The sequence below is a fragment of the Aotus nancymaae genome, unplaced genomic scaffold (genome assembly GCF_030222135.1).
Source record: "Aotus nancymaae isolate 86718 unplaced genomic scaffold, 86718_ANA_hifiasm-v0.15.2.pri h1tg000033l, whole genome shotgun sequence".
NCBI lineage: Eukaryota > Metazoa > Chordata > Mammalia > Primates > Aotidae > Aotus > Aotus nancymaae.
Genome location: NW_026988447.1, coordinates 10,062,501 through 10,087,858, shown reverse-complemented (window position 1 = coordinate 10,087,858; position 25,358 = coordinate 10,062,501). Strand labels below are relative to the sequence as shown.

At 32.9% G+C, this 25,358-nt stretch overlaps 1 protein-coding gene across 4 annotated transcripts in view; it reads left to right on the top strand.

Annotated features, from left to right (window-relative positions):
• GRIA2 (glutamate ionotropic receptor AMPA type subunit 2) overlaps nucleotides 1–25,358 on the top strand; it is a 142,426-nt gene that overhangs the window by 112,170 nt on the left and 4,898 nt on the right. For all 4 annotated transcript variants that reach the window (XM_064383791.1, XM_064383790.1, XM_012448485.2 and 1 more), the window contains exons 7-12: nucleotides 2,425–2,592; nucleotides 2,879–2,983; nucleotides 3,639–3,749; nucleotides 5,383–5,589; nucleotides 6,091–6,461; nucleotides 11,009–11,207. In XM_064383791.1, coding sequence (XP_064239861.1) covers nucleotides 2,425–2,592; nucleotides 2,879–2,983; nucleotides 3,639–3,749; nucleotides 5,383–5,589; nucleotides 6,091–6,461; nucleotides 11,009–11,207 — 1,161 coding nt within the window. The remainder of the gene's footprint in view (nucleotides 1–2,424; nucleotides 2,593–2,878; nucleotides 2,984–3,638; nucleotides 3,750–5,382; nucleotides 5,590–6,090; nucleotides 6,462–11,008; nucleotides 11,208–25,358) is intronic.

The window sequence follows — 25,358 nt, the reverse complement described above, 5'->3', positions numbered from 1 at the left end:
TTTTAAAAAATTTATTATGATGTGGATAATGTCTTTAGAAAAAGGTGCTGTCGTTATGATAATCCATGAAAGTTTATACTGTAGCATACTTATCCTCTTTTATGTTCATTAAATTTGAGATATACACAGAACTTCTTTTCATTCAGCCCTGTTGTCGGTGTTAGAATACTGTTTTCTGGGTATCAGAGATTACAATAATGTATTATTGACTAGTTTGGATGATGACTATTGGACATAACAAACATGTTTAAAATGTATATTTTATTTTATTTTTAAAGACTAAGTCTTAATAAACATACATTCATACATTTAAAGTGAAGTAAAAAGCACATTTGGAAAATAGGCCATAAAAACAATTTCACAGATTTCTTCTTAATGTGTGGCTATGATGTGATCGCAATATAGCATTGCAAAGCATAATGGTCCCCCACTGAAATATAAATTTCCAACTCAACTGAAGGATTTCACAGAACATAAACACAGGGGCAGAGATGAAGCATTTGTTTTCAAAGAAGAAGATAGTTACATTGCCATCATGCTGCTTTCAAATTAATTTACATCTAGTTTAATGAATGGTAGAATAAAACTGAAATATTTAACTATCCAATCAAAAATGTGAACATATTTGTTTAGAAAAATAAATGAGCCATACATGCAGAACATAAACAAAAAAGAACTCTGAATATAGAAGCTGTTGATTTTCTCTCAGCTCAGAATTGTGTTTCTATGATTGTGACTTTTAATTTAAAATGGTAATAGGCTTAAGACTTGATTCGTTTTGAGCATTTGAAAAAGGTTCAAAGGATTTTTACTCTTAATGTGCGCATACTCTGAATCATAATTATAATATGCTGCATGGATCTAAATGCTTTCCATTCATTCAAGCTCATCATATTTTCTTAATGTAGCTAACCAACATTTGTAGACCTCAAACACATTTAGTAGATGGCTTTATAGCTTTCCCCTAGTAATGTGAGCAAGCTAAGTCAAAAATTTTGGCTTTTAGCTATTAACATAATTTCCATACAAACTGCAGTATTTTAAAATATTCAACTTATTCAATTTAGGTTACATTTCTTTTTCAGAGACCTAGACAATATTGTAAGAATTATTTTGGCAGTAAACTTATTACTGTATAAAAAACAAATAAATCAATGGGTTTTTTCCTTTAGAATAGAAACAAGCATACAAGGAAGCAGATGTATCTTGATGTGATATTTCTTACTTGCTTCAAGAAGTCTTTTCTTAAGTAGATGTCCTGTATTGTCATATCAGGAGGAAAACAGAGTATGGGGAGCTTAGTGGTTTCACTGTTAGATGGCTTGTCTTTTTTCCATGACAAGGATGATAAGGTTTTCAGCAGGAATTTAGTGAAAGAGAAGTGTGTGGAGGTCTGGGTATTTGGAGGAGACAAAGATGAAATGACCATTTTTGTAGAGTGGAAAACCTGAAATACTAAGGAACTGAGAAGGATTATTTCGTAATGCTGAGTACTTGTTTTGGATTTGTGGTCAAGAATTTAGCACGTCACAAAGCCAATATGGTACAGTATTGCATTTTTTCTCCTATGCCTCATCATACTTTTTATACCTACAGCTTGAAAAATAATGACAGAAAATTCAGTAAAACTTTAATGTCAAACTGTAATTAATCATTAACAATGACAGTACCAATCATTTGACAAATGACAGTATATATACATGCACATATTACTACTTATCCAGACACTGACAATGCCTGATGCATGTGGTATTAATCTGCTTGGCCCCAGAACCTGTAATAATTCTGCTGTCCCACTGGGATCTGAATGCTATAAGTTTGGAACCAGTGTTATCATAGACTGTTGAAGCATGGAGGCATGGGGCATAGAAATGATGATGTTTTGTGGTTCCTCTACTTGATTTCCAGAATCGCCTAGGGGAGCCTAAATAGACACCGTAAGACCATTGCAGATCTGTGTGAGCATGACCAGGGTTGAATTAGAGACTAAGAATCCTGAAATTAATCCATATTCCTTCTGCATTGACAAATGAATTTCTCATTAGACCGTAAAAAATATTAATTGTTCATTTAATAGTTTTGTATATCACCATCACAGGCTATAAAGTGAGGCTGTAACAAGAAGCGGGTTAGAAAAAAAAAGAAAAAGAAACATTGACACAGTTATTATGTGAAAAGGTCTCACCTGAAATAGCTGAGACATTAACATAATAGAAAATGTTTAGAGTCAAGACCACATTTCATATTCCCCATGTTCTGTAATGCTTCTCTTCAGTTCTTAGGTTTCTAGATGCAGAAATTGTGTTTAAATTATTGGACTTTTACGTGGTGTTATGTGATGAGTAACTGTGGTCTTGATTGCCAGTGTGCAGTGAGTGTCTGAATTTTCTCCTATTCTTATGAAATGTGTGTGATTCTTTGCAGTATACTTCTGCTCTCACCTATGATGCCGTTCAAGTGATGACTGAAGCCTTCCGCAACCTACGGAAGCAGAGAATTGAAATCTCTCGAAGGGGGAATGCAGGAGACTGTCTGGCGAACCCAGCAGTGCCCTGGGGACAAGGTGTAGAAATAGAACGGGCCCTCAAACAGGTCAGTCACTCAAAATAACTGTTCAGATTATTAATATCTTAAATCATATCATGACTTCATATGGCCATTAATGTTTTCTTCCTGCTGAATTAGTCATCCTTGTCTTATTCCTTATGTTTAATATACAGGCAATGTTCTTTTCTAACAACACAAAGGTAGGTTGAAGAGAGAAATAAACCTTATCAATGTTATTTTCTTCACTTCAGCTGGTGAAAGTAATCTGTACAGTGTGTATGTTTGGTTGAAGTAAATTTACAACTCTGCTCCTTTCCCATTTCCTCATTAGGTTCAGGTTGAAGGTCTCTCAGGAAATATAAAGTTTGACCAGAATGGAAAAAGAATAAACTATACAATTAACATCATGGAGCTCAAAACTAATGGGCCCAGGAAGGTAAATCCTTAGTGATTTAAAGGCAGTTCTATGTGAGGAGGTGAGTTAGCTAGCCTATGATCTCACCTTTCCAGAGAGTTCTGGAGAGGTGTATTTATATAGAGGTTAACGGCTTCCAGAAACAGATATATTTTTAAGTTTTTTTCTTTTTTTCCCCCCTAAAGTCTGTTTATTTCTGGTAAGTAACATTAAATTACAATTTTAGAGATAATTGTAAGTAGAGCTGTTTAATTTTTTAGACTGAAGCAGAAGTCTTTAGTGGAAAGAGAACTATTGTTGAAGGTTTATGGTTCAGAAGACAAAAAGTAGCTGGTGCAAATATGTATGTAACTGTTCAATTCAACATCAACCTTATAACTGTTTAGGCTCAAATGCCATCATTTGGATTTTATTTGCATTTCTATATGATCACTCCCAAACAATTACTCATAGAGAATATGAAAAGTGAACATGAAGAGACAAGTAATTTTTAAGATTTTTTAATAGTTCCTTTCATTCCTGTTAGATTCACATATATAAAAGACATTTCTGTTTAGAAGAAGCCCAGTTAATGTGGGTCCAATTTCAGATTCAGTCGTGGCTTTGAAAATAATGACATGCTTTGCTAATAGATAAGTTATTTATCCATATGTCTGTCTGCTGTAACCTCTTCCAGATTGGCTACTGGAGTGAAGTGGACAAAATGGTTGTTACTCTTACTGAGCTCCCTTCTGGAAATGACACCTCTGGGCTTGAGAATAAGACTGTTGTTGTCACCACAATTTTGGTAATTTCCTACATATGCTTATGCTTACTTTGTATTTCCTTATGGATAATATCTGCAGGAGTAGCTATTTATATTTTAGGAAAATAGTATGTTTTGCTTTTTTCGCAATGTTTTATCATTTATTGCATATTTACTCTGTTAAAAGGAATACACAAGATCTAGCTAAAGCATTCAAAATGTTTCCTGTTTCTTTAAGGAAGAAGCCCAGTTAATGTGGGTCTAATTTCAGATTCAGATGTGGCTTTGAAAATAATTAAATGCTTTGCTAATAAACAAGTTACAGTTTAACTAAATAGATAATTCATACCTTGGTACTTACATCTGTGAATAATTGGGAAATGTCTTGAAGAATGTTCCTCATATTTCTGCAAGTTCTTTACCTTTCCATTCCCACCCAATGCTGTGTAAATTCTATCTTTCCATTTGTTACATGATTTCAGGATGATGTCAAGTTGTCCTTATTCTATCTAATGAAAGATGGTCTTCTTAAAGACAAGGATGATTTTCCTTCTTTTTACTCCAAGTTTCAGCACTGGTTGTCACATAGCTAGTACACAATCAATGCATATTGAAAGAATAAGGAAAAATTGAACTGGATCTTCAACACCCAGGCTTTGGATAGATGGAAGAGAGATGTGGATCACCATGACAAGCTGTTGGTGAAATGAAATGGAGAAAATGGTGTTCATTATAGGACAGGATTTTGTGACAAAACTATTTTGTTTTCTTTTCTTTTACAAAAAAAAAAAAAAAATAGCCTTAGCAGTGAAGTTGTAAATTTGTGTGATTTATTCTCCTAATATTGAGAAGCAAATATAGAGATATTGATAAGGGATTTGAATTAAAATATTGGTAGGCAATTGAACATCTCTTAATAAGTGCAAATTAGACATTTGAGGATTTTTGCCTTTATCATGCCATTGAGAGGACCTATCTCATCTAGACCCCAAATATCTTTGGTGCCACTTTCCAATGGAGAATATTGGACTGTTTTGATTCATTTTTCTTGCTTCATTTTTTTCTTATGTTTACAGGGGGAAGCTACTCTCTAGCTATCCTTGTAGCATCATTCTAGGATATTGTATCTCACAGATGAAGTGAGACCTGAAGCCTGCGGGGGTAGAATCAGTACATCATCATGACAATGATCCTTTCAGTCTGTGTATCACTGGCCATGAACCTGATTTCCACATGAATCTTATCTTTGGGACAGCAGTGACACAGGGTTTTGGGTGAATACTGGTTTTGGGATTGGCATAACCTTAATCAATGATAAGTGTGTGGTGAATACAAACTTGAATAAAATAGTGTTGGGCAGTAATATTTTGCTCTACATCCTAGTAATTACAAACGTGGCTAGAGATCATACAAACAGTTTATGATTTTGAATATTTTGTTCACTCTGGTATGGTTAGGTACAAGCCATGTTAATGAAATATAATGATAGGCATTCAAAGACTTTTGGGGAGGAAACATTATGCTTAAATTATTCCTCTACTGTTGTTTGTTCACCATGTACATTCTTCATTGACTCTGGCTAACAGGTAATCATTAAACCAGAAGATTTGATTCAATGAGAGTACATAATTAACACAGATATTTTGATCAGCTAAAGCAAAGTCTTTTCATATAGGAATCTCCGTATGTTATGATGAAGAAAAATCATGAAATGCTCGAAGGCAATGAGCGCTATGAGGGCTACTGTGTTGACCTGGCTGCAGAAATTGCCAAACATTGTGGATTCAAGTACAAGTTGACAATTGTTGGTGATGGCAAGTATGGGGCCAGGGATGCAGACACGAAAATTTGGAATGGGATGGTTGGAGAACTTGTATATGGGGTAAGTATAGCTCTTCTCATAGATAAAGTCATTCAATTTGAATTGTTGTTGACAGACTGCTTCCTCTCGCTATGAAGTACCTATGTCTGAGGTTGTTGATTTCCCACATTGCTCTAGAAACACTATGTTGTTGATTTTTGAACATCTGAAAGACTGAAGTTGAAGCCAGAAGTAGATATACAGATTAACTGAGACAGACATTTCATCTCTCCTGAAGCATATAGGCCATATGTATTGTCAAAAGGCTATGAATGCATAGATACAGTGCAGATCTGCAATGATCGTAGTCAACCCAGATGGGTATATTGTGTATTCATAAGAGGAGGAGGGGTATTGGGGGAATAATTCCTTTTTGGTTTTTCTTTACTGGGACTATACCAGGGAAATAATTATTGACATTTCTCTGATTTCCTCTCCTTTTTCTTTGATCCAGTGATATAACCATGATTCCCTTTTCAACATGACTTCAGGTACTATTACTTTACTTTTTTTCCCTTACAGAAAGCTGATATTGCAATTGCTCCATTAACTATTACCCTTGTGAGAGAAGAGGTGATTGACTTCTCAAAGCCCTTCATGAGCCTCGGGATATCTATCATGATCAAGAAGCCTCAGAAGTCCAAACCAGGAGTGTTTTCCTTTCTTGATCCTTTAGCCTATGAGATCTGGATGTGCATTGTTTTTGCCTACATTGGGGTCAGTGTAGTTTTATTCCTGGTCAGCAGATTTAGCCCCTACGAGTGGCACACTGAGGAGTTTGAAGATGGAAGAGAAACACAAAGTAGTGAATCAACTAATGAATTTGGGATTTTTAATAGTCTCTGGTTTTCCTTGGGTGCCTTTATGCAGCAAGGATGCGATATTTCGCCAAGGTTGGTTACTCACCTGCTTTAACTTTGTGCATTTTAGGTCTCAAGTAGACATTCATGGTGTTTATGAATTCACTCTAAAGAAGTTACCAGCTGCCGAATTCTTGTCCAAGCAGTTTAAGACTCCTGAAGGACATCCTCTTACCTTCGGCATAAGTCTGCGAAATATTTGAACAATGTTCTTTGAATATTGCTCATTTATTTCCCTGGTGAAATTATACACACCATGGAGAGGCTATAAAATGCATAAGGTTCCTATCATTCCATGCCTTCTTGGAGGGGTACCGTGTTTTTGCTGCATATTCTCATTTTACAGTCATCTGTGTGTTAATCCGCAGACCTGTATATGGGAAAATGGGCAACGTTATTTATAAATAACACCTTGTTAGATAAAACTTCATTGACACACATCCCATCTTTTATTTTATCATCATTAGCTCATGGAAATGGTATGAGAGAGATATTATAAATTTATTTTTTTTCAAGATGAGGTTGCTGGATTAATATAATAGCATATTTTTAACTGCCCACGAATTCCTGGAGGGGATTAATCATTCATTGCAAAAAGCAGTCCATATTAAATGGTAACACACACACATCATGGAATAAACTCACATACCTTTAATCTCATTATGCTACTTTAAATCCCTGCACTAGAATACCTAATTATAATGAATCTACCACAAAGTGCTTATGGATTTTGTTCATGTTGCACATGTGAATAAGAATGATAGCCATGTTTGGCTCTTCAGAGCAATAACTCATACTTTTTCTAGTGTGATTAACATTTAAAGTCAAAATGATTATCAGTCTACCGGCACATTTTAATTTGGGCTCTATTACCCTTCTTTAATTTTATGGGATATCTTAATAACTAGTGAAGCAGGTGCCTTTAGTGATAGTGATACAATTTCATTATATCGTGAGTTTTTAAAATCACTTGGAGAATAACAAGTGATTAATTTAAGAAAACTATATGAGAAGCTCAAAGATTTGCATGTTTTGCAATCTTTTCAGTATATTTCACCCAGTAAGATAAAGGAAATACATCATGTAGGCAGAAATTATCAGTGGTTTATTTCTCTGATAGTAGGTAATTATAGTAGGAATGATAAAAAATTACATTTCTATGAATTATACAGATTTTAAAAATCTCAGTTCCACCAGATTCCCTGTGGCTTCTCTGTGGTATGGCAGTGTATTACCAATATGCCATTGGTCTTTGCACAGCATGGCATATGTGTATATGTGTATATATATAATATACATACATATTTTTACCTCTGACAAAATATATAAGCTTCATAATTTTATCACCTCTGTATTTCATTTATTTGATCCAAGTTAAAGATATATAGACCAATTTCTAATAATTAGCAGGAAAATACTAACCAAACTGGGGTCTCAGAGAACATTCTGGCACATAAAACAGTAAAGAAGTGGTTCACCCTTTGATAAGAACAATGAACTATGTTACCCTAGTTCTGAAATGTAAGACAATAGTATGCTGGGGTCACATAAACTGTGCTCTGCCTTTTGGATAGTCGGGAGTAGTGTATGTGGGTTCATTATGAAGTAGGACATGTCAGCCTAGTCTGGCCCGAGTTCCCATTAGAGGCCTGCTCCTGGACATGATGGCACTGCAGGTAGTTGTTTAGGTATCCAGGGTTTGTCAAGGAGTGGGAAACCTATTTGCATATAGGGGCTAGATCACAAGGCTTATCAGCCATCTGTATTATCCCAGGGTCCATCATGACATATAGATGACTTCTTCTTTTTATGGAGGCTCCATCTAAATTAAGATCTTTTTTCTATGCTTTTGATTTCATTCATGAGTCATGACACTACAATTTCACATGTAGTAACTTTTAATTCCTGGTAGGATAAACAGATTTTAGATAGCATATTTTTCTTTGTTATTGATTGATATTTTTCCCTCAGAATGTATTTGATAAAAATTCATTTTGCCAAAACATTTGAGGTACATGTCTTTCACTTTATGCTATATATGCATTTTAAAATTCAACATAATACATTGACAAAGTTAATGATTTTTAATGAGCAAAACTATCATTTTTTTAATAATGCAATGATGGTTATCCTAATTGAGAAAAATACAGCAGCTTACTATCATTTTTAAAAAGATGACATGCACAGATCACTTTAGAACTCTCTTTAAATATTTTTAAAATATGTATAATTCCTTTCCAAGTAAAATATTACATGGAACTATATTATTAATGTTAACAAAACACATTTAATTTATGATCTAGAGTGATTTATTAAATTAACTACCTTTTCATTTGTCTGAAATTAAGTTTAGAACATTTTAACTGTAAGATATGTTTTCATGAAGAATAGACTCACAGAAATTATGAGAGCAATATGCTGTAAAGGTTATTTTTATTGTCTTGTTTGCTTCTGGATTGTCCCCAATGACCCTAAAGGAATCAAATGAATATAAAAATATGTATCATTTTAAAGAGCATATGCACATTTTTTTACTCCTTTAGTGCTGATACTAATGGGCAAAAGCTTTACTTTTAGTTATAGTTTTTGTCTGTCAATGTAAAATAATATTGAATTTCCTTCTCTGCATAATTTCTCAGGAACTCTTTGAGAGCATGAATTGATACTTTAAAAATATTTAGAAGTAAATAATAATAGTCATAGTATTTTTCACCTTTGAATGATTTATAAGTCTAATTATTTTTATAGATATCATGGACATTTTAAATCAGTTGACATATTAAATGTCCTTAAATCTGACATAAGGACTGGTATAGAGGACATCTTACATCTAACTTTTTTTACATCTGTAACAGTGATTCTTAAACATATCATAAATTAATATTCAGTATGTAGATTCAAAAGCTGATTACATGCAGCTTTTGTTTTAAGGGATTTGAGCAGTCAAGTACTAAATCCGCCCTCTTAAATAGAGGATACATGCCGTATAACCATACTTCCCACTGATATTGGATAAATAGTGAACATTTTGAGAGCTATTGTGTCTATCTAAGGCATTTTTCAAATGCAAAATATATTTAATATTCTTTTCAGAATATATGTGGAAAGTGTTTAACTTTTTCCATCCTATCATATTTATTTAATTTTTTGTATTTCCTACAGACTTTGTGATAAAGACCCTTAATTATATTCTTTTTGTTTTTCTTTGCTATTCATCTCTCTCTTTCCCCTTTATATTAGAAACTGATGTGTTTATCTGAAAACACTTTCCATTTAAGTTAGCTTCTCTTCTTTCTTAACTGGTTGAGTGGTTCATTCTCCAAATATTTCCCGTGTTTGATCTAGTGTATGCTTCATTAAAAGGTATATTTCTTACTGTTAATTGTCAGAAACTTTAGGTCATAAATTGCCAATCATGATTTAAATTTTTAGAAATATCACTTATTTATACTAGCAAGTCTAATTGTTACACATAGCAGAGTTATTGACCACAAAGAAATGGTTATTTTTATTGGTTTGTCAATATTACTCAAATTCTTAGTTATATGCAGAATCTCATCAAATCTTTCAAAATAATACAATATATATATTTTTCTGTATCTCTATACCTGCATTTCTCTACTTCAGGTTTTAAAGTAAATTATTGGGAATCTATTAAGCTTTTGCAAACTATTTTATGTAAGAATTGGTACTCCCTATGCAACAACCTTGCATGTTTTTCACATGTACCCCAAAACCTAAAATGCAATAAAAAATAAAATAAAAAAAAATAAATAAAATTAAAAAAAAAAAAACAATTGGTACTCAGAAAAATATTGTCATTTTATTATACACCAAACTAGAAGTTTATATCTTCACAAAGTTTTAAATGGCTAATTTGTTTTCTTTGAGTTTTATTTTTTTTAAGCAGGACACATTAAGGAACAGGATCATAGCCATCCGTACCCTGAAGCCATCTGATTTTTATTCATTAATAATTATAGTTTGTGTGGTATCTTTGCTTGTATTCTTTCTTCCTCATTTTTCTCTCTTGTACTGTATCTAACATCCATGTTTTACATACACAAAAATTAACAAAATTTTCAGCCTTTTTTGCTTTGGAAATTCACTGGCTGAATTAAAGGGAGGGTTTGTTTGGTGTTTAAAGTTACATCTGCGGAGTATGCTTTTAAAAAATTTTTGATTTTGTTCATAAACATTGTTATGAGTTTTGCTGGTGATATTAGATTCTCTTGTTTATGTTTACTTATGTCATGAGGGGATAAATTTTTATGAGCATTTGTAAATTTCTTGAAACTACGTTCTTATGGGATTCATATCATAAACTATTTGGGCATTGCAATTATGAAAGAATTTCAGAAATCGGAAGTTTTGACCTGTGTATATGTTTTTAAATTTAACTAATCTGTACTCCTTGCCCAAAATGTTTAATGTTTTCCAGTGTCATTAACGGGCAGATATATTGAAAACTGTAAAATTAAATATTCCCTTATAAGTCAATATTTGCATAATGCTGTTAACTTGTTTTTTTATTAGGTCATTCATTTCACTTTACAAATCCATTTCATACTTGTTATTAGATCCCTCTCTGGGCGCATTGTTGGAGGTGTGTGGTGGTTCTTTACCCTGATCATAATCTCCTCCTACACGGCTAACTTAGCTGCCTTCCTGACTGTAGAGAGGATGGTGTCTCCCATCGAAAGTGCTGAGGATCTTTCTAAGCAAACAGAAATTGCTTATGGAACATTAGACTCTGGCTCCACTAAAGAGTTTTTCAGGGTAAGAGATTCTGTTTTGTAGTTTCTGATTTTCTTTCTGAAATTTAACCTATTTAAACTTTGCTTCCCCTCCTGTAGTCAATACCAAGGTACTATGTGAAAGTGACCTCCATCTCTGTCTCTAATTCTATCTCTGCTCTTGACCTTGTCTCTGTCTCTGACCCTTTCCTATCCTGATACTTAGGTCTAGCTCTAGTTTCTGATTTGTAACTCAGGAGAAAAACCACAATGTTGCAATGAATCTGTTGTACAAAAATTGAGTGTCCTTTTGGAACAAAATTGAAGCAAAATATAGTTAAGATTAGATTATTATGTTTTCAACAAAACACCTTATTTTTGTTGGATTTTATGTGATCCAATGAAATAAATATGAGTACATGTATCTTACCTAGTTTATAATTGAAAAACTCACGTTCAAACCAGTTATGTTAATTATGCGTAAGGAAACAGATTAGGTTCATATGTGATGATACTGTATGTTCTGTGCAAAGCTTCCAAGGAAAAGCCAACAGAGGCCGTCCACTTCCTAATTTTTTAAATATGTAGCATATTTACACTGTGTCTATTAGATGTAGGTTACTTTTTTTCTTTTAAGTTTTGTTCTTATGCTCTTGGTCTATAGAATAAGCCCAAGGGCCTGATGTTGGCATAATTTTCTTTCTTTATACTATTGTGTATATAAAAAAACTCTGTGTAAATAAAAAAAACTCTGTGTAAATGTTTAAATCCAGCTGATTAACTTAGGTCTAAAGCCAATATATGTGACATATAATGGCCTCTGATAGTCTACAAATAACTTTGAATATATCTGAGTTTGAGTGAGATCTAATCGAACTCATTCCTGAATTAGGATTGGGACCTTCAATTTGTCAAATGTTAAAATACTGATGGCCATTTGGCCATCTCATGCTACATTACCTCTGGTCTCTTTTCTGAATAACTTTAGTTCAGTTGAAGATACTAGAGGAAAAAGGGTTCTAGGGGTGGGGATGGTAGAACCACAGCTAGTAACAGATTTAACTTGGGTGTATGTGGAGAGTACAGGACCTTGATGGATTAATTAGGTACCTCAATTTAAGTGCAAAAATGTGGACCATCAGTAGCTTTTCTTACTGTAAGGCAGATTTTAGTAAGAATCTTACAATGTAGCTTTGCTACTAATGACAATGTATTATCATTTCTAAGCATATATACAATATGTGTAAGAATACTCAGTATAACAATGCTCTAGCTTTATAAAATAAATTAAAATGGATTTATTAAAATAAAATGGATTTATTAAAATAAATGAAAATGTTGTATGTTCCTCAATTAGAAGTACATTTGAAAGCATTTTTAATATTTGTATGCCATGTGGTTTTCTTGTTCTTATTTGAAAAAATAAGGTGCTCCCTCTTGGAGTAAATGAGATCTATGAGAATGATGTAGAAGCCTGTTATAACATGATTGCCTTGATACTACTTAGGTTGATTAAAATAATCTTAAATATTTTCAGATACTCTCTTCCAGTTGAGAATGCATCTGTGGAGAGTTTCAGTTATTATCTTGTTTGGACAATAGTAGTGCCAATTACTTTCCACTACTACACATTCACATTCACAAAGCTTTTCTGTATATCTTCATTGAATCAATCATATAAACACGTGTTGGTGATGCCAGAATTATATGGCCAGTGTATTCACAATCCCTAGTAGACAAGATAAGAAAGCTAGATGAGTTCAGGAAAAGAATGTTGCTACTCTTTTGTTTCAGTGCCCTAACCTCATTTGTTCCAATATGCAATTGTGGAGGTTTTATCAGGTTGTGGAGCTTTTCTTCCCTGGAGTAATAGAGGAGTGATGATGGATATTTAGGCAATCCATAAGTATGGCTCCCCAAAGAAGTTTCTTATGCTTACCTCTTTGAATCTCACAATATCTGTCTGATAGTCAGGGCAATGATTTTTGTTTGATATCTGTATTAAACAGACGCTCAGATAATTTTGGGTATTTGATCAAATTCATGCAACTAATAAGTATGCTGAAGTCTTTTCCTCCTAACCAGGGTTCTTTCCGTATGCTATTTTTCCTTGTGCAGCAGAGCCTCTGGATTTATTTCACTGCCTTCATGTCCTGGTATTCATTACATCCACACTTGCTGATGATAATGCTAGAGCATCAGACATGGTCAAAACCTAAGCAGGTCCTCACAGTTCCTCTCAAACTGTCTCCAAAAGGAACTGTTGATGAAATGCCATTGGCTAGGTCTCAGTGCGTATAATGTTGTAGTCAGCTTCTCCTTATCTAGAGAAAGAAGATTGTGGGCTCAAAATTATTTAAAATCACAGTATTCTGTTTGTACCAAAAAAAGAGAAGCCAACAAAACAGCACACTTCACCAAAGAGAATAGGAACTTGGTATGTTAATTCTTTCATTGATATATATGAAATGATTGCGATTTGGGAAATTATGTATACAAGAGTTTTGTTTCTTCAAGGTGGATTAAATAAAAATATTGCTAGTTCATAAGTAATTTTGAGCAATTTTGCTAGCTGTATTATAATAACATTTGATAATTGGATGCCATGATGATAATAGCGAGGAAAATCTTATTTTTGCTTCTGATCCTCAAAATGTCTTCTAGGATACTATGGCTTTCCTACTCTATCCAGCAAGTCTCATACATTTCACCTAGAGTTTACTGAATTACTGTAGGGAAATTGAATAACAGATTCCCTTTGAGTCAATATTTTTTTTCATAGAATGTTATATAAAATGTATTAAACAAGATGAAGCTAATTTAGAGACATTTTAAAGACAAAAATATTTGATTTTTATTAATATTGTTCCCTTATATCATAGGGTAAACTACAGTATGTCTATTGGCTGTAGTGTGGTTGAATTACTGAGTTTCTGTGGAAAAATGTGACAAAGGGAATTCTTGTTTCTATCCCCAAAATTAACGTTCACCACAGGTCTTGGGTTCATCCTCTCTCAACTTTCCTTTGGAATTTTGGGGCTTCTGTGTAAGGCAGATACAGAGCAGGGTGAACACGGGCAGACTGATTTTTATGGTCCAGCCTACCAGGAAAGGGATATGGATCGAGTGGGCTGAAGCCAGACTAAAAACATGTATTGCTTACTTTGCTCTCTGCCCATTCATTATGCCTACTTTTGGAGCCAAGACCCAGTAAAACAGCTGATTAAATGTGCAATAATACACTTTTGCCATTTGCTAAGCTTTAAAATTCTAACATTTATCTTCATGTTTTGTAATGTGGCTTAATGTGGCTTTAGTGATAGGTTTTTTTAGTGCTCTTTTACAACTAGGAATTTTATTAGTTATATTATTGTTAAATTCTCTGTTATCACTGAGTTTATCACGTCAACTGTTGGTTTTCATCATAGCCAGGGCTTTGTATTTAGCATTGCAGAAATCGATTTGAGAAGTGAGGTCATTGTCTAAATTTCAAATAATAACACTGAAAGATAAAAAATAAGTTGAGGCCATTTAAAAATTAATGGTCAGTTCTAAAATAGAATTCAGAATTTTGAACTCCTAGTCTTTTGTTTCATTAAAGTATATTCTTCTTGAGATAAAAACACTTCATATAAATTTATAAGATGAATATTTTATTTAATAGTCAGGGATCTGTTTCGTACTAAGATGGTGTTTGTTCTTCCATTAAGGTGTAAGATATTTTTAGATTCAGGTAAATAATGGTAAACCAGATTATATTAATGTTACTTTAGTAAAGTCAGTGAGTATGTAATTGTTGTAGAAGTTCAATTTGAACTGCAAATTTTCTAATTTAAAATCTATACTTTCCTTCAGTGATGATCATTAAATGAAACATTTGAGATATATTTACTTTGTTTTGCTTGAAAGAGAGAGTAAATGGAGAACAATCTTGTAACCACCAAGAGATGTGAAGAAAATGAGTCTACATCTCCATTTTCTGCAGTTTTCTGTTTATGGAACCTATGCACATCCTTGTACGGAGTGAATGATAAAGTCTGATTCATTTTGGAATTACTGATCATCCCTAATTATAGTGCCACTGTAGCATACCTATAATTAAGAGAGAATTAGCCTTTCAATTATAAGCCACTATTTTTAGAGCTTCAAATTTTAATAATTTCTTATCTCAATAAAATAGGACAGATCTTAAATTAGATGACTTTGTGTGGAAAATGATTTTATAGGACCTATATGCAGTATGTTCCTACAGAAACTTTGATTTTTAAGGACAAGAAATGGTTTTCTTATCTAAAACTCTCATTGGCTTGTCAGACCACGAAGCACAAGTATTAACTTGCCTATAGGAAGTCACTCTTCATGCCTGTGCTGTCTCCACACTGCAATCTGTTCCCTCTGGTTCTCTCCTCTGGGAGGATGAGGGGCACGATTTATCCTCTAAATATGTTGTCTATTTTGATGATAATGTTAGAAGAAAAAGATTCTACGCTTTGCCAAAATACAGGCATTTGCCTTCTTGTTTAAATAAGTTTATTCCATCTGCAAAAGATAAATTTAGTCTGATAATAAATCATAAGACTCTACTGTTATCACCCATCATTGTAGACTTTTTACAGAGTTAAGAAATAGTATAAATGATAGATAGCTTGTATTAATGCAGCTGATACTTACCAGTGAAATAATTAATATGAAATTTTCCATATGTATACATGACCCTACTATATAATCAGCATTACAAGATAATTAAAATAATTGAGAGTGTCCTGTTAAAGATGGTAACCTTTTTTCAACACTCTCTATGGCATAAAAGACACTTATTTATATTTACATATGAAAACATTCCTGAAATATAATTGCAAATAAAAATGTTCTAATCATTATGACACCTCTTCTACAGAACTATATTAATTGCTATTTCATTAAAGTTACATTTAAGTCAGTTATTGTTTGTATTTAGTAATAATACAGCATGATTTCTTTATTGCCATATTATAAAGAATGAATTTCACGAATTTGTCATTCCCAATGCTTATTTTATTATTCCTGGTACTGCTAATGATTTATCTGCCACAATTACCTATATTGCATATTTCTATGAAGAAATATGTATGTCTGTGATACATATGCATATATCTACTTATCAATATATAATATCTTTCAGATTTTCTGGAAATGAAATGAGTATAGCCATTTGTGTTTCTATATATGTAGAATGTTACTCATATCAAAATAGACCCTTCATAGATGTGTCACCCATGCTTAAATATTTAAATAGTTTCAAAAATAGTAGGTATTAAATAAATGCTGGATGTGAATAAATAAGGAAAAAATAGCACTGTATGCATATATTGCAAGTCACTCATGCATCGTTAGTCATCTGTTACAAATTTTCCTTCCTCAGTTTTTTGGGGGCTTGATTATAGCAGAACAATCTGCACAGCTGAAAACTCTTGCATACCCAAGCCTTCTCTAGATGATCCAGGAGACGTTAAAATCATTTCCTTTCTGGTTGAAAGTTTTTCTTTCTCTGACATTTTAATTTTTATCACCATACCACAGAACATCTGAGAAAGCACTGAATTCATAAAACATCTTAAATGTGTTTATGAATATGTTTAGCCTAAGTTGCCTTTGGGAGAACCCATGTTCTCTCATTTCAGCTAACACTAGCTGGGTTAAAAATACAGGAAGTGTCAAAATGTTTCCTTTAAAATGTATTGTCCATTTTAAGGACCATGCAGCTCATTCTGTAGTTATTAAATTTCACAGGAAGAGAAAAATAGGGAAATGTAGAAGAAGCCATGATGAATCATGTGTTTTTGGTGACCTAATGCTAAAGAAGGTGTATATCTGCCTGTCGAATTGTAATTATTGTGCAAAGTGGTAGCTTTCCCAGGGTAGATGTGTTATTTTGATCATTCTCTTTCCATAGCTATTCTTTGCAAATGTCAGTGTACTCTCTAACCACCCTGTTGTGTCTTTTAAAGACCACTCTTGCAATACACTGGCTAAATAATTTGACTAATCAGATTACAGGATGCTTTCTTTTATTGTCCATACCGAAGAGAACGCATTCCTTTTCATACCAATAGCGTATCATGAAAACAATTAATCTAGAAGGAAAGGTTAAAACAAGACAGAAGTGATTTGGAATTAGTCTCTCATTTCAAAACCTTTCTAAAATTCCTGTTTAAATGTTTCACAGAGAAGATGAATTTCAGAATAAACTGTGCAGATACTTTAAATGCCTTAGTTTTCAATTCACTTTATTATTGTATTTAAGTAAAAGAACCATCTCTGCCTACCTCTGTTGGATTTTTCACACTAGTTGCCATGGTAATAAATATGGTCCCACAGCTCTGTAGATAAGAGAATAGAATTGTTCAATTATTTAAATATATTGGGATCAAATCTCAACTAAATTTAAGTATTGGTGACAAAATTTTGAAAATTATTCCATTATACTTTTGATAAATGAAGAAAAATTTGATATTAAAGTAATTTATCTCTTGCATTCTAGCAGATAATTTTGCTCTGACTCCTACTAAGTGATTAGCCAAAGCAAAGAAACTGGTAAAGGTGGCTGCTTATTTTCACAGGGAAATGATTTTTTTTCTTTGTTTGTTTGTTTCTTGAGACAGGGCTTCACTCTGTCAGCCAGGCTGCAGTGCAGTGGCATGGTCATGGCTCACTGCAACCTCAGCCTCCTGGGTTGAACTAATCCTCCCGAGGAGCTGGGATCACAAGTGTCTGCCACCACACTCAGCTAATTTCTAATTTTTTTGTAGAAATGGGGTTCTCCCTATGTTGCCCAGGCTGGTCTTGAGCTTCTGGGCTCAAGTGATCCTTCCACCTCCCAGAATGCTGGTATTACAGGCATGAGCCATCTTGCCTAGCCAAGAAATGAAATCTTAAAAATAAAATGGAAATTGGACAAATCAAGCTATGACAAATATTCTCAAAGTTCCAAAATATGATTATTTCATGTTTTCTTTAAAGGAACAAAGATCTTATCATAGTAGAGGATGTTTTATAGATTTTAAAATTTATAGTATCTCTCTTAGATCTTATAGTCAATGTTGCTTCCTTAATAATACTAGGTAAAATTAAAATTTTCATATTAGCATTAAAATAAAATTTAAAAATTAGAGGCATGTATTAATATTTGTGCTTTTCAAAATGAAATATATCAACCATTAAAATGATTGCAGACATTTTATTGTGGCTAGCATCTGATAAATACAAATATGAAATATATAAAATTACCTTTTCTTAGCTGTATAGATAAGTTATAAAGTCATTGTCCTATATAATTTTGCTCCAAATACTTTTCTGACTAGTCTCTTATTCTTGACATAACAAATAAGAACATAGACTCAAGCTAAATATTTAGTCTATATTCTAAATATTTAAATATATGTTTGATGAAACAACTTTGATCTTTTTACCAGAAAGATTGAGATGGGAGTCTTTAAACATTTATTTCAGGATACAGATACCCTTTCCATGCATGGATTAGTTGTGTGAAATTTGAGGGTAAGAAATGTAGAAAGTATTGTGGTCCTTGACTCTTACCAAAGGGATTTATACTGAAATGTCAAGGGTCCCATTCTGTCTTACGTATATTAGTGGGATTTTCCTGGGTACTGCTTGACTTTTGCAGCCATTTTTCCTTTTATGTTACTTCCTCTGAGTTCCAGGGTTTTTTGTTCATTTCCTTATTTTGAAATCAAATTCAGTCCTGTTTTTGTATTCCATAGTCAAATTTTCTTAATATTGTTAGAAGAAATTTATACCTTGTATTGGGTTCCCTCCCTCCCCTCCTCCCTTCCTTCCTTGCTCCCTTGCTCCCTCCCTTCCTTCCTTCTCTCTTTCTCTACCTCTTTCTCCTTCCTTCCTTCCTTCTTTCCTTTCTTTCCTTCTTTTTCTTTCTTTCTCAAGATATTGAAACACCACTCTTTAGCTTGGCAGTGGACATACAGAGTTATTTCCTAAAGCAATGGTAGCTGGTTATAGAGCACAGTGCAAATGGTCTAGTAGTGTTCCTACTTTCCAAAAAACCAACTGCTGCCCTGAAAATTTGTTCATTTATAATGAAAAAGAATTTCACACACTTTTGAATTAGGATAGTTTGCTACCACAACCAATCTTTCTCATTCTCTTTTTAATTGCATAAACACACACACATACACACAAACATTGAAAATGCCCTGTTTCTGAATGCATGTTGTTGAGGTTAGATCAAGATGCTGAGTTAATGTATTTCAAAAGCCAACTCTCACATTGCAGATAAGTTCTAAGTGGTGATCTCTAATGTCTGTATCATCTGTAAATACAGGGGTTAGATAAAAATTAGCTCCCAAATTCTATTCATGTTAGAGATATCATGACATTTATTGAGTTAATAATCCAAACAATTCTTGAATATACCTAATTAATTCATTAAGATTCACTATTTTTATTAAGAATCTATTCTATTTTGTTACCATTATTATTGTTATGATCTTTAGAAAGTTCTTATAAGATCAAAACTTGTATCCTAACTATTTTCATTTACTGGTCCTAATTCTGACTTAAGTAATTGTTTTCTTTTGCAGATCATAAATACACCAAATATATGGAGGGAACTATCATCTCTTTCTTTCCTCGTCACTAGCCTAAAAATTCTGAATTCTCTCAACCATTTTTTATATTTTCAAACCCTTGTTTTAGTTTTCTTATATTTTAATTGCAAGTTTGTTCATGTTATTCTTACAGTGTGTTATCTAGATCTAGGGTCTGATTTGATCTACTTATAGAGGATCTTTTTATTTTTTTTTTTATTTCAATAGGCTTTGGGGGAAGAGGTGGTGTTTGATTACATGAATAAGTTCTTTAGTGGTGATTTCTGAGGCTCTTGACTTGAATCTGAAAATTCAGATTTCAGACCACAATTTCAACCTGAACATTTGTGTTCTTCAGGCAGCCCAGTGTTTACATGGAGAAAAAAAAAAATAGGCTATAATGAAATCATGTATTCTCTAGTTACTACAATCACACCATTCTCTATTACTCCATTGCTATTTTGCTCACCTATATAACCTCGTTGGCCTTTAAAGTATTTGAAATTAAAATTCTGTTATTTAGACTCTATAGTTTCATTTAAAATCTTTAAGTTTATTAGCTTTTGTGGTAACTTCATGGAATTAATTGCTTGCCTTAATTTGAAGGTTACTGAAAACCTGGTTGATTTTAATGAATTGTGGTAAGCCTCATGTCTTCCATTCTACGGATATGAATTGATCAAAGCTACATGCCAGATTTTGTATTCACTCCTGTTAAATTTTACATTATTATTATTAGTGCTAATTGGCCTAATCTCATAACATTGAAATACTAGTTCTATTATCTACCATAGTAATATCTGTAAATTTGAAATCTTCACCATGTATATCTTTATCCAAATTTTTGACTGAAATACTAGACATAATGGACATAAGTAATCAGTGGTATAACAACAGCTTCTGTTGAAATCAGCATTTGTATACTAATAAATAATAATCAATGTTCTTTAAATATGATTGATATTTTCATCACAAACTCACCTAATTTCGAAAAACCTAATTTTCCATCTAAGCCACAAAAATATAACATATTTTGTCAAGTGTTTTGGTTGTAATCAAGATGTTCTCGTACATGATGTATCTTGAATGGGCCAATTGAATAATCCTATTAAAAAATGAAAAACGGGGTCATAGGGGAATCACTTGCTCTTCCTCTGCATTGTCAATTCACATTATATGCATATATGTACACATAGAGTTAATACATAACATATAATGAGTAGGCATAATATATAATAATAATATCATTTACTGTTCATAATGGAATGAGCACATGTGGAAGTAATGTTTGCATTGTCAACGTTAAAGACATGGTTTTTTAAGCATGAAAGTTACCAAAAGATATGATTCAATGGATACTATAAGCATTAACATGTGATATGGTTAGTCTTTGTGTCACCACCCAAATCTCATCTTGAATTGCAATCTCTATAATCCCCATGATCCCCATGTGTCAAGGGAGAGACCAGGTGGAGGTAATTGATTCATGGAGATGGTTTTCTCCATGCTGTTCTTGTGATAGTGAGTGAGTTCTCATGAGATCTGATGGTTTTATAATTGATATGCCTGTTAATAATACAAAACCATTGAAAGGGATTTGAATAGCTTTGTTCAAAGAAACTTGACTTCTTAAGAAACATAGAGAAGTCAAAATATCATCAGATTAAGCTAAAGGCCTAGGTCTCCTCATCAAAATGTGATGGTAGTTATTGTTACTGGTGCATTGGGTTCTTGAAGTCTCCCAGGACAGAAATCAAGAGAAACTACTCGTTTATCTTGTTAAAGATGTGCACAAGGGACCCAGCACTGAGAAACGGAAAGGAATGCTTTATGAAGGTAGCATGTGTGTTAGTTTTATAGGATCTTTCTACAGGGAAGGACTCTGTCAGGGCTTTTCTTGAGCTTGGGCAGTGGCACAACACGCTTCGTATATCATGTGTAGCATTAGCATTTTAAATTTTCAACCCTGGGCACAATTTTTAGCACTAAAATGAAGAAGGTTAACTCTAGGTTGGAGTTTAATTCTAACTGTGCATTCAGTGGCTCCAGGGAAGTCCCTAACCTCCTGAAATAGAAACTTACAATTAATAGCTTCTTGGGTCTTTTGTTACTGATTGGCTGAGAGTTAGATAAACCAGAGCTTGAGTGAGGGGCTTTTATCCTTTTTCTCCAGATCATATTAAAGCAGGGAACTAACCAGCCTGCTTGTCTCAATGTCATCTTGATGGATTTCATTTTGCTTTATTATGCTTGCTTAAAGAATGATTGTATTCGATTTAACATGTAACTTCAAAATCCACAGTCTTCCTTGGCTTAGCTGTATGGGCTATATATACATTTTATTAACTTTGTTAAAAAAGTGAACATATATATATATGCACAAACACACACATACATATAGAGAGAGCGAGTTTAAATTTCATGAAAAGCAGCATGTAGATTTGGGGAAGAGGTAGAAAATTCAAGATGCAGTTATTCCTGGGAAAGACTTATAACTCTTCCCTGGGGCCATCTTGACAGAAATGATTGTCAAGCCCTTTGTTTTCCTTTTGCATTGCATCACGCTCTTCTCTGGACCAGCACTCAGATCAGTATTACAGAAGATGGGAAATTACGTGGTTTATTTTAAAACTCTGTATGGCTTGCCTGTGTTCCCTTGTCTACTTTGCTAAAATTTGCGCAAATGTAGATATTCCTTATGAGGGTGGTAATCATCAATGTCTGGTGTTCATCTCCAAAGTCCACACAAAGGGGCTAATTGAGGCAATTTGATTAGTATTTGATTTACATTTTCTATACAATTGCTTTAATTATCTGGGTGCTTTTTGGAGAACAATGTGTCCATGTAACATGAATTGCTGGAATCCAGAATTTTAACAGGAAATGCTATTATGTACATTTTCTTAGTTAACCACGTGGGATTACATTATTTTTTAGTGTATTTGTAAATATATTTTAAGTAATAAGTGGTCAAGAGGCTGGAGTGGATCTGATGATTGTAGTGCCCCAATTCCCAAATGCATCAAGTAGACAATTAACACATGAATTAGGTCAAGTTAAGCATTGTCACCTACACTAACCTAACTGTTAGACTGGCACAAAAGTAATTGTAGCTTTACCATTGAAAGTAATGGCAAAAACAGCAATTACTTCTGCACCAACCTAATAAAAAATAACTATAATTTATCAGGTATCTTCTTAGATGAGAAGTCCAAGGAAGAACTTTGCTTTGCCTTTGAATTGTTTTTCTGCTGGTTACTTTTTATTTATTTATTTATTTTGCTATAGTTTTGGAGAAAATCAAGATTTCTAGGCATAATTTTTATTACTTAGCCTAACACTTTTTCTGATATGTTCAGTAGAAGATAAATATATATATTCTGAATTGTCTCTCAGTAAGAATGTCATCAGATTCTTCTAATTCTTGTTTTCAAAGTAGCTATGAAATTCAAATTAATAAATGTCTTGTCCTAATGAATGACAGTTTTTAATATAACAGTATTATAATGTTTATGAATTATCCTATTTGTGTACCTTTGGCTAAATATGTTCAAACAATAATTCTTGAAAAGATATGGTTATGAAAACATTTTATTAACTTTGTTAAAAAAGTGAACAGTAAACAACAACTGAGAGGCAAATGAATTAGCTAATTGAAGAAAAACTGTCTATCTTACAGAAACTCTGACTTATGAAAAAAGTTACTTTCAGCCTGATTCAGTATCATCAATGTGTATTTTAAAGTCTTAGTTTATAGATGTTACCAATCTACAATTACATCATAAAATCATGCTCATTTAAAAATATGTCATATATGTTATAATACATGTGAAGCCCCATTATAAAAAAATGACTGATTAACAGAACTTGTATGTCTAGATGACCTAACATATCAGAACTAATATATCTTCTAAATGATTCAAAACAGCAAAGACCGCGATCAATAGCTCAGATGAAAGTAGCTAGGTCCATTTTTTTTTCTAGATTGTATTTTAAAGTCTTTTCATTCTTGGAGATACTATATTTACACTTAGAGAAATACTCTTAAAACCAGCAGAAGATATTTTATAAATGAAACAGCAAATTTTATTGCTACTTTTTGAATTTTCTCTGGGGGTCATTCATATTTATGAAGCATTTCATGTAATATTTTAATGCCTCAACACTGATGTTTTAAACTTGAAAAATTGAATTTAATAGATGATTTGATAAAATAATTGTGTCGTCATTTTGAACTCTTCTTTATCAGCCTGTAATTTTGTACCAAAATTGTGATAGTGACATCATGTTTTTGTGAGAATTCTCATTACAAAAAGACTTTGAGGTTTAATAAAATTGCTTTCTATTTAATCAAGCTCAAATGCTATAACATCTTTCAATCTGTTGAGAATACGAAGGCAGAGTATAGGAGAAAACACAAGCAAATAAGCAGTTTCTACAGTAGGTGATGATTCAGATAAAGCAAAAATGTTTTTTTCTTCTTAACCAAATCACAAATAGCCAATTAGCGTACATTTATTAAGAACCTACTATGTATACTGTTGGCACAGTGTCATGCTAAACACTAGCTGGAGTCCTAATGGAATTTTCACTGTCATAGATGTGCTTTTACAACAGAGAGAAAGCTTGATTCACTAGGCAATGAATTTTAAAGTCTGAAATCTGAAGTGGCATTATTTGGTAATAGATTTAAAGGTGGTTTATTTAAACAATTAGGTGAGAGGAAAAGTATTAAGTAAGGAATGTTGATATATATTTAGGGTTAAAGGATCTTCTTCAGAAGACACATGGGTCTTCTGCCTGCATAGACCACTGAGCTGAAATGGTCCATGAGGCTCTCTCAGTACAACAGTCCCTACTGTAATGGTGACAGTGAGAAACACAACCAAAGTCTGAACATCTCAGTTATGTTATCATAAACCCCAGTGACACAAGTCTACTCTATACTCATTTGCACTTGACCCCAGATTTTCGCCAAAATAGAGTGCTTTTTAGATGTAAAGCTGCCTGAATCCTTAGGGCAGTGTTATAAAAAAATTGGATTATATCAGATATCTGCTTTTTGTAAGGTAAAGATTGTATTTCAAAAATTCCTTAGGATAAAAAAAACAAACAAAAACCCCCCAAACCTCATGAGTTTTCAAATAAGTCTTCAATTTCAATTTTCCTTTTCCAGCTCACTAAATTAAAATAACAAAGGGGGTTATTCAAAGTCATCTTCCCAAAAGGGATTAAAGTCATGTGAGAAAATTGTGAATAGAAAAATAAGCAGACCTTCAAATGCTTTGACTTTCTGGCTCTATGCTTAACTTCTTTTGAGTCTGAATAGGAAGTATTAAATGACTCTTTTGATGTGTATCTTTGCTTTGTGTCCACTAAGTTTTAAGATAAATATTCCTTCAATAATACAGTTTCAATTAGTGCTTCTTTCTTTCATATCTGTCACTGATAAGAATGTTGGTTTTTTTCCAGTATATCTTGAAATAAATAGGATTTTGGTGTTTAAATATTCAAAGCAAAAAAGTCCTGTTTAATTAAAAGAAAACTTCAATGGTCAAAGAATATTTCTTTAAAAAATCGGCGTTATTCTA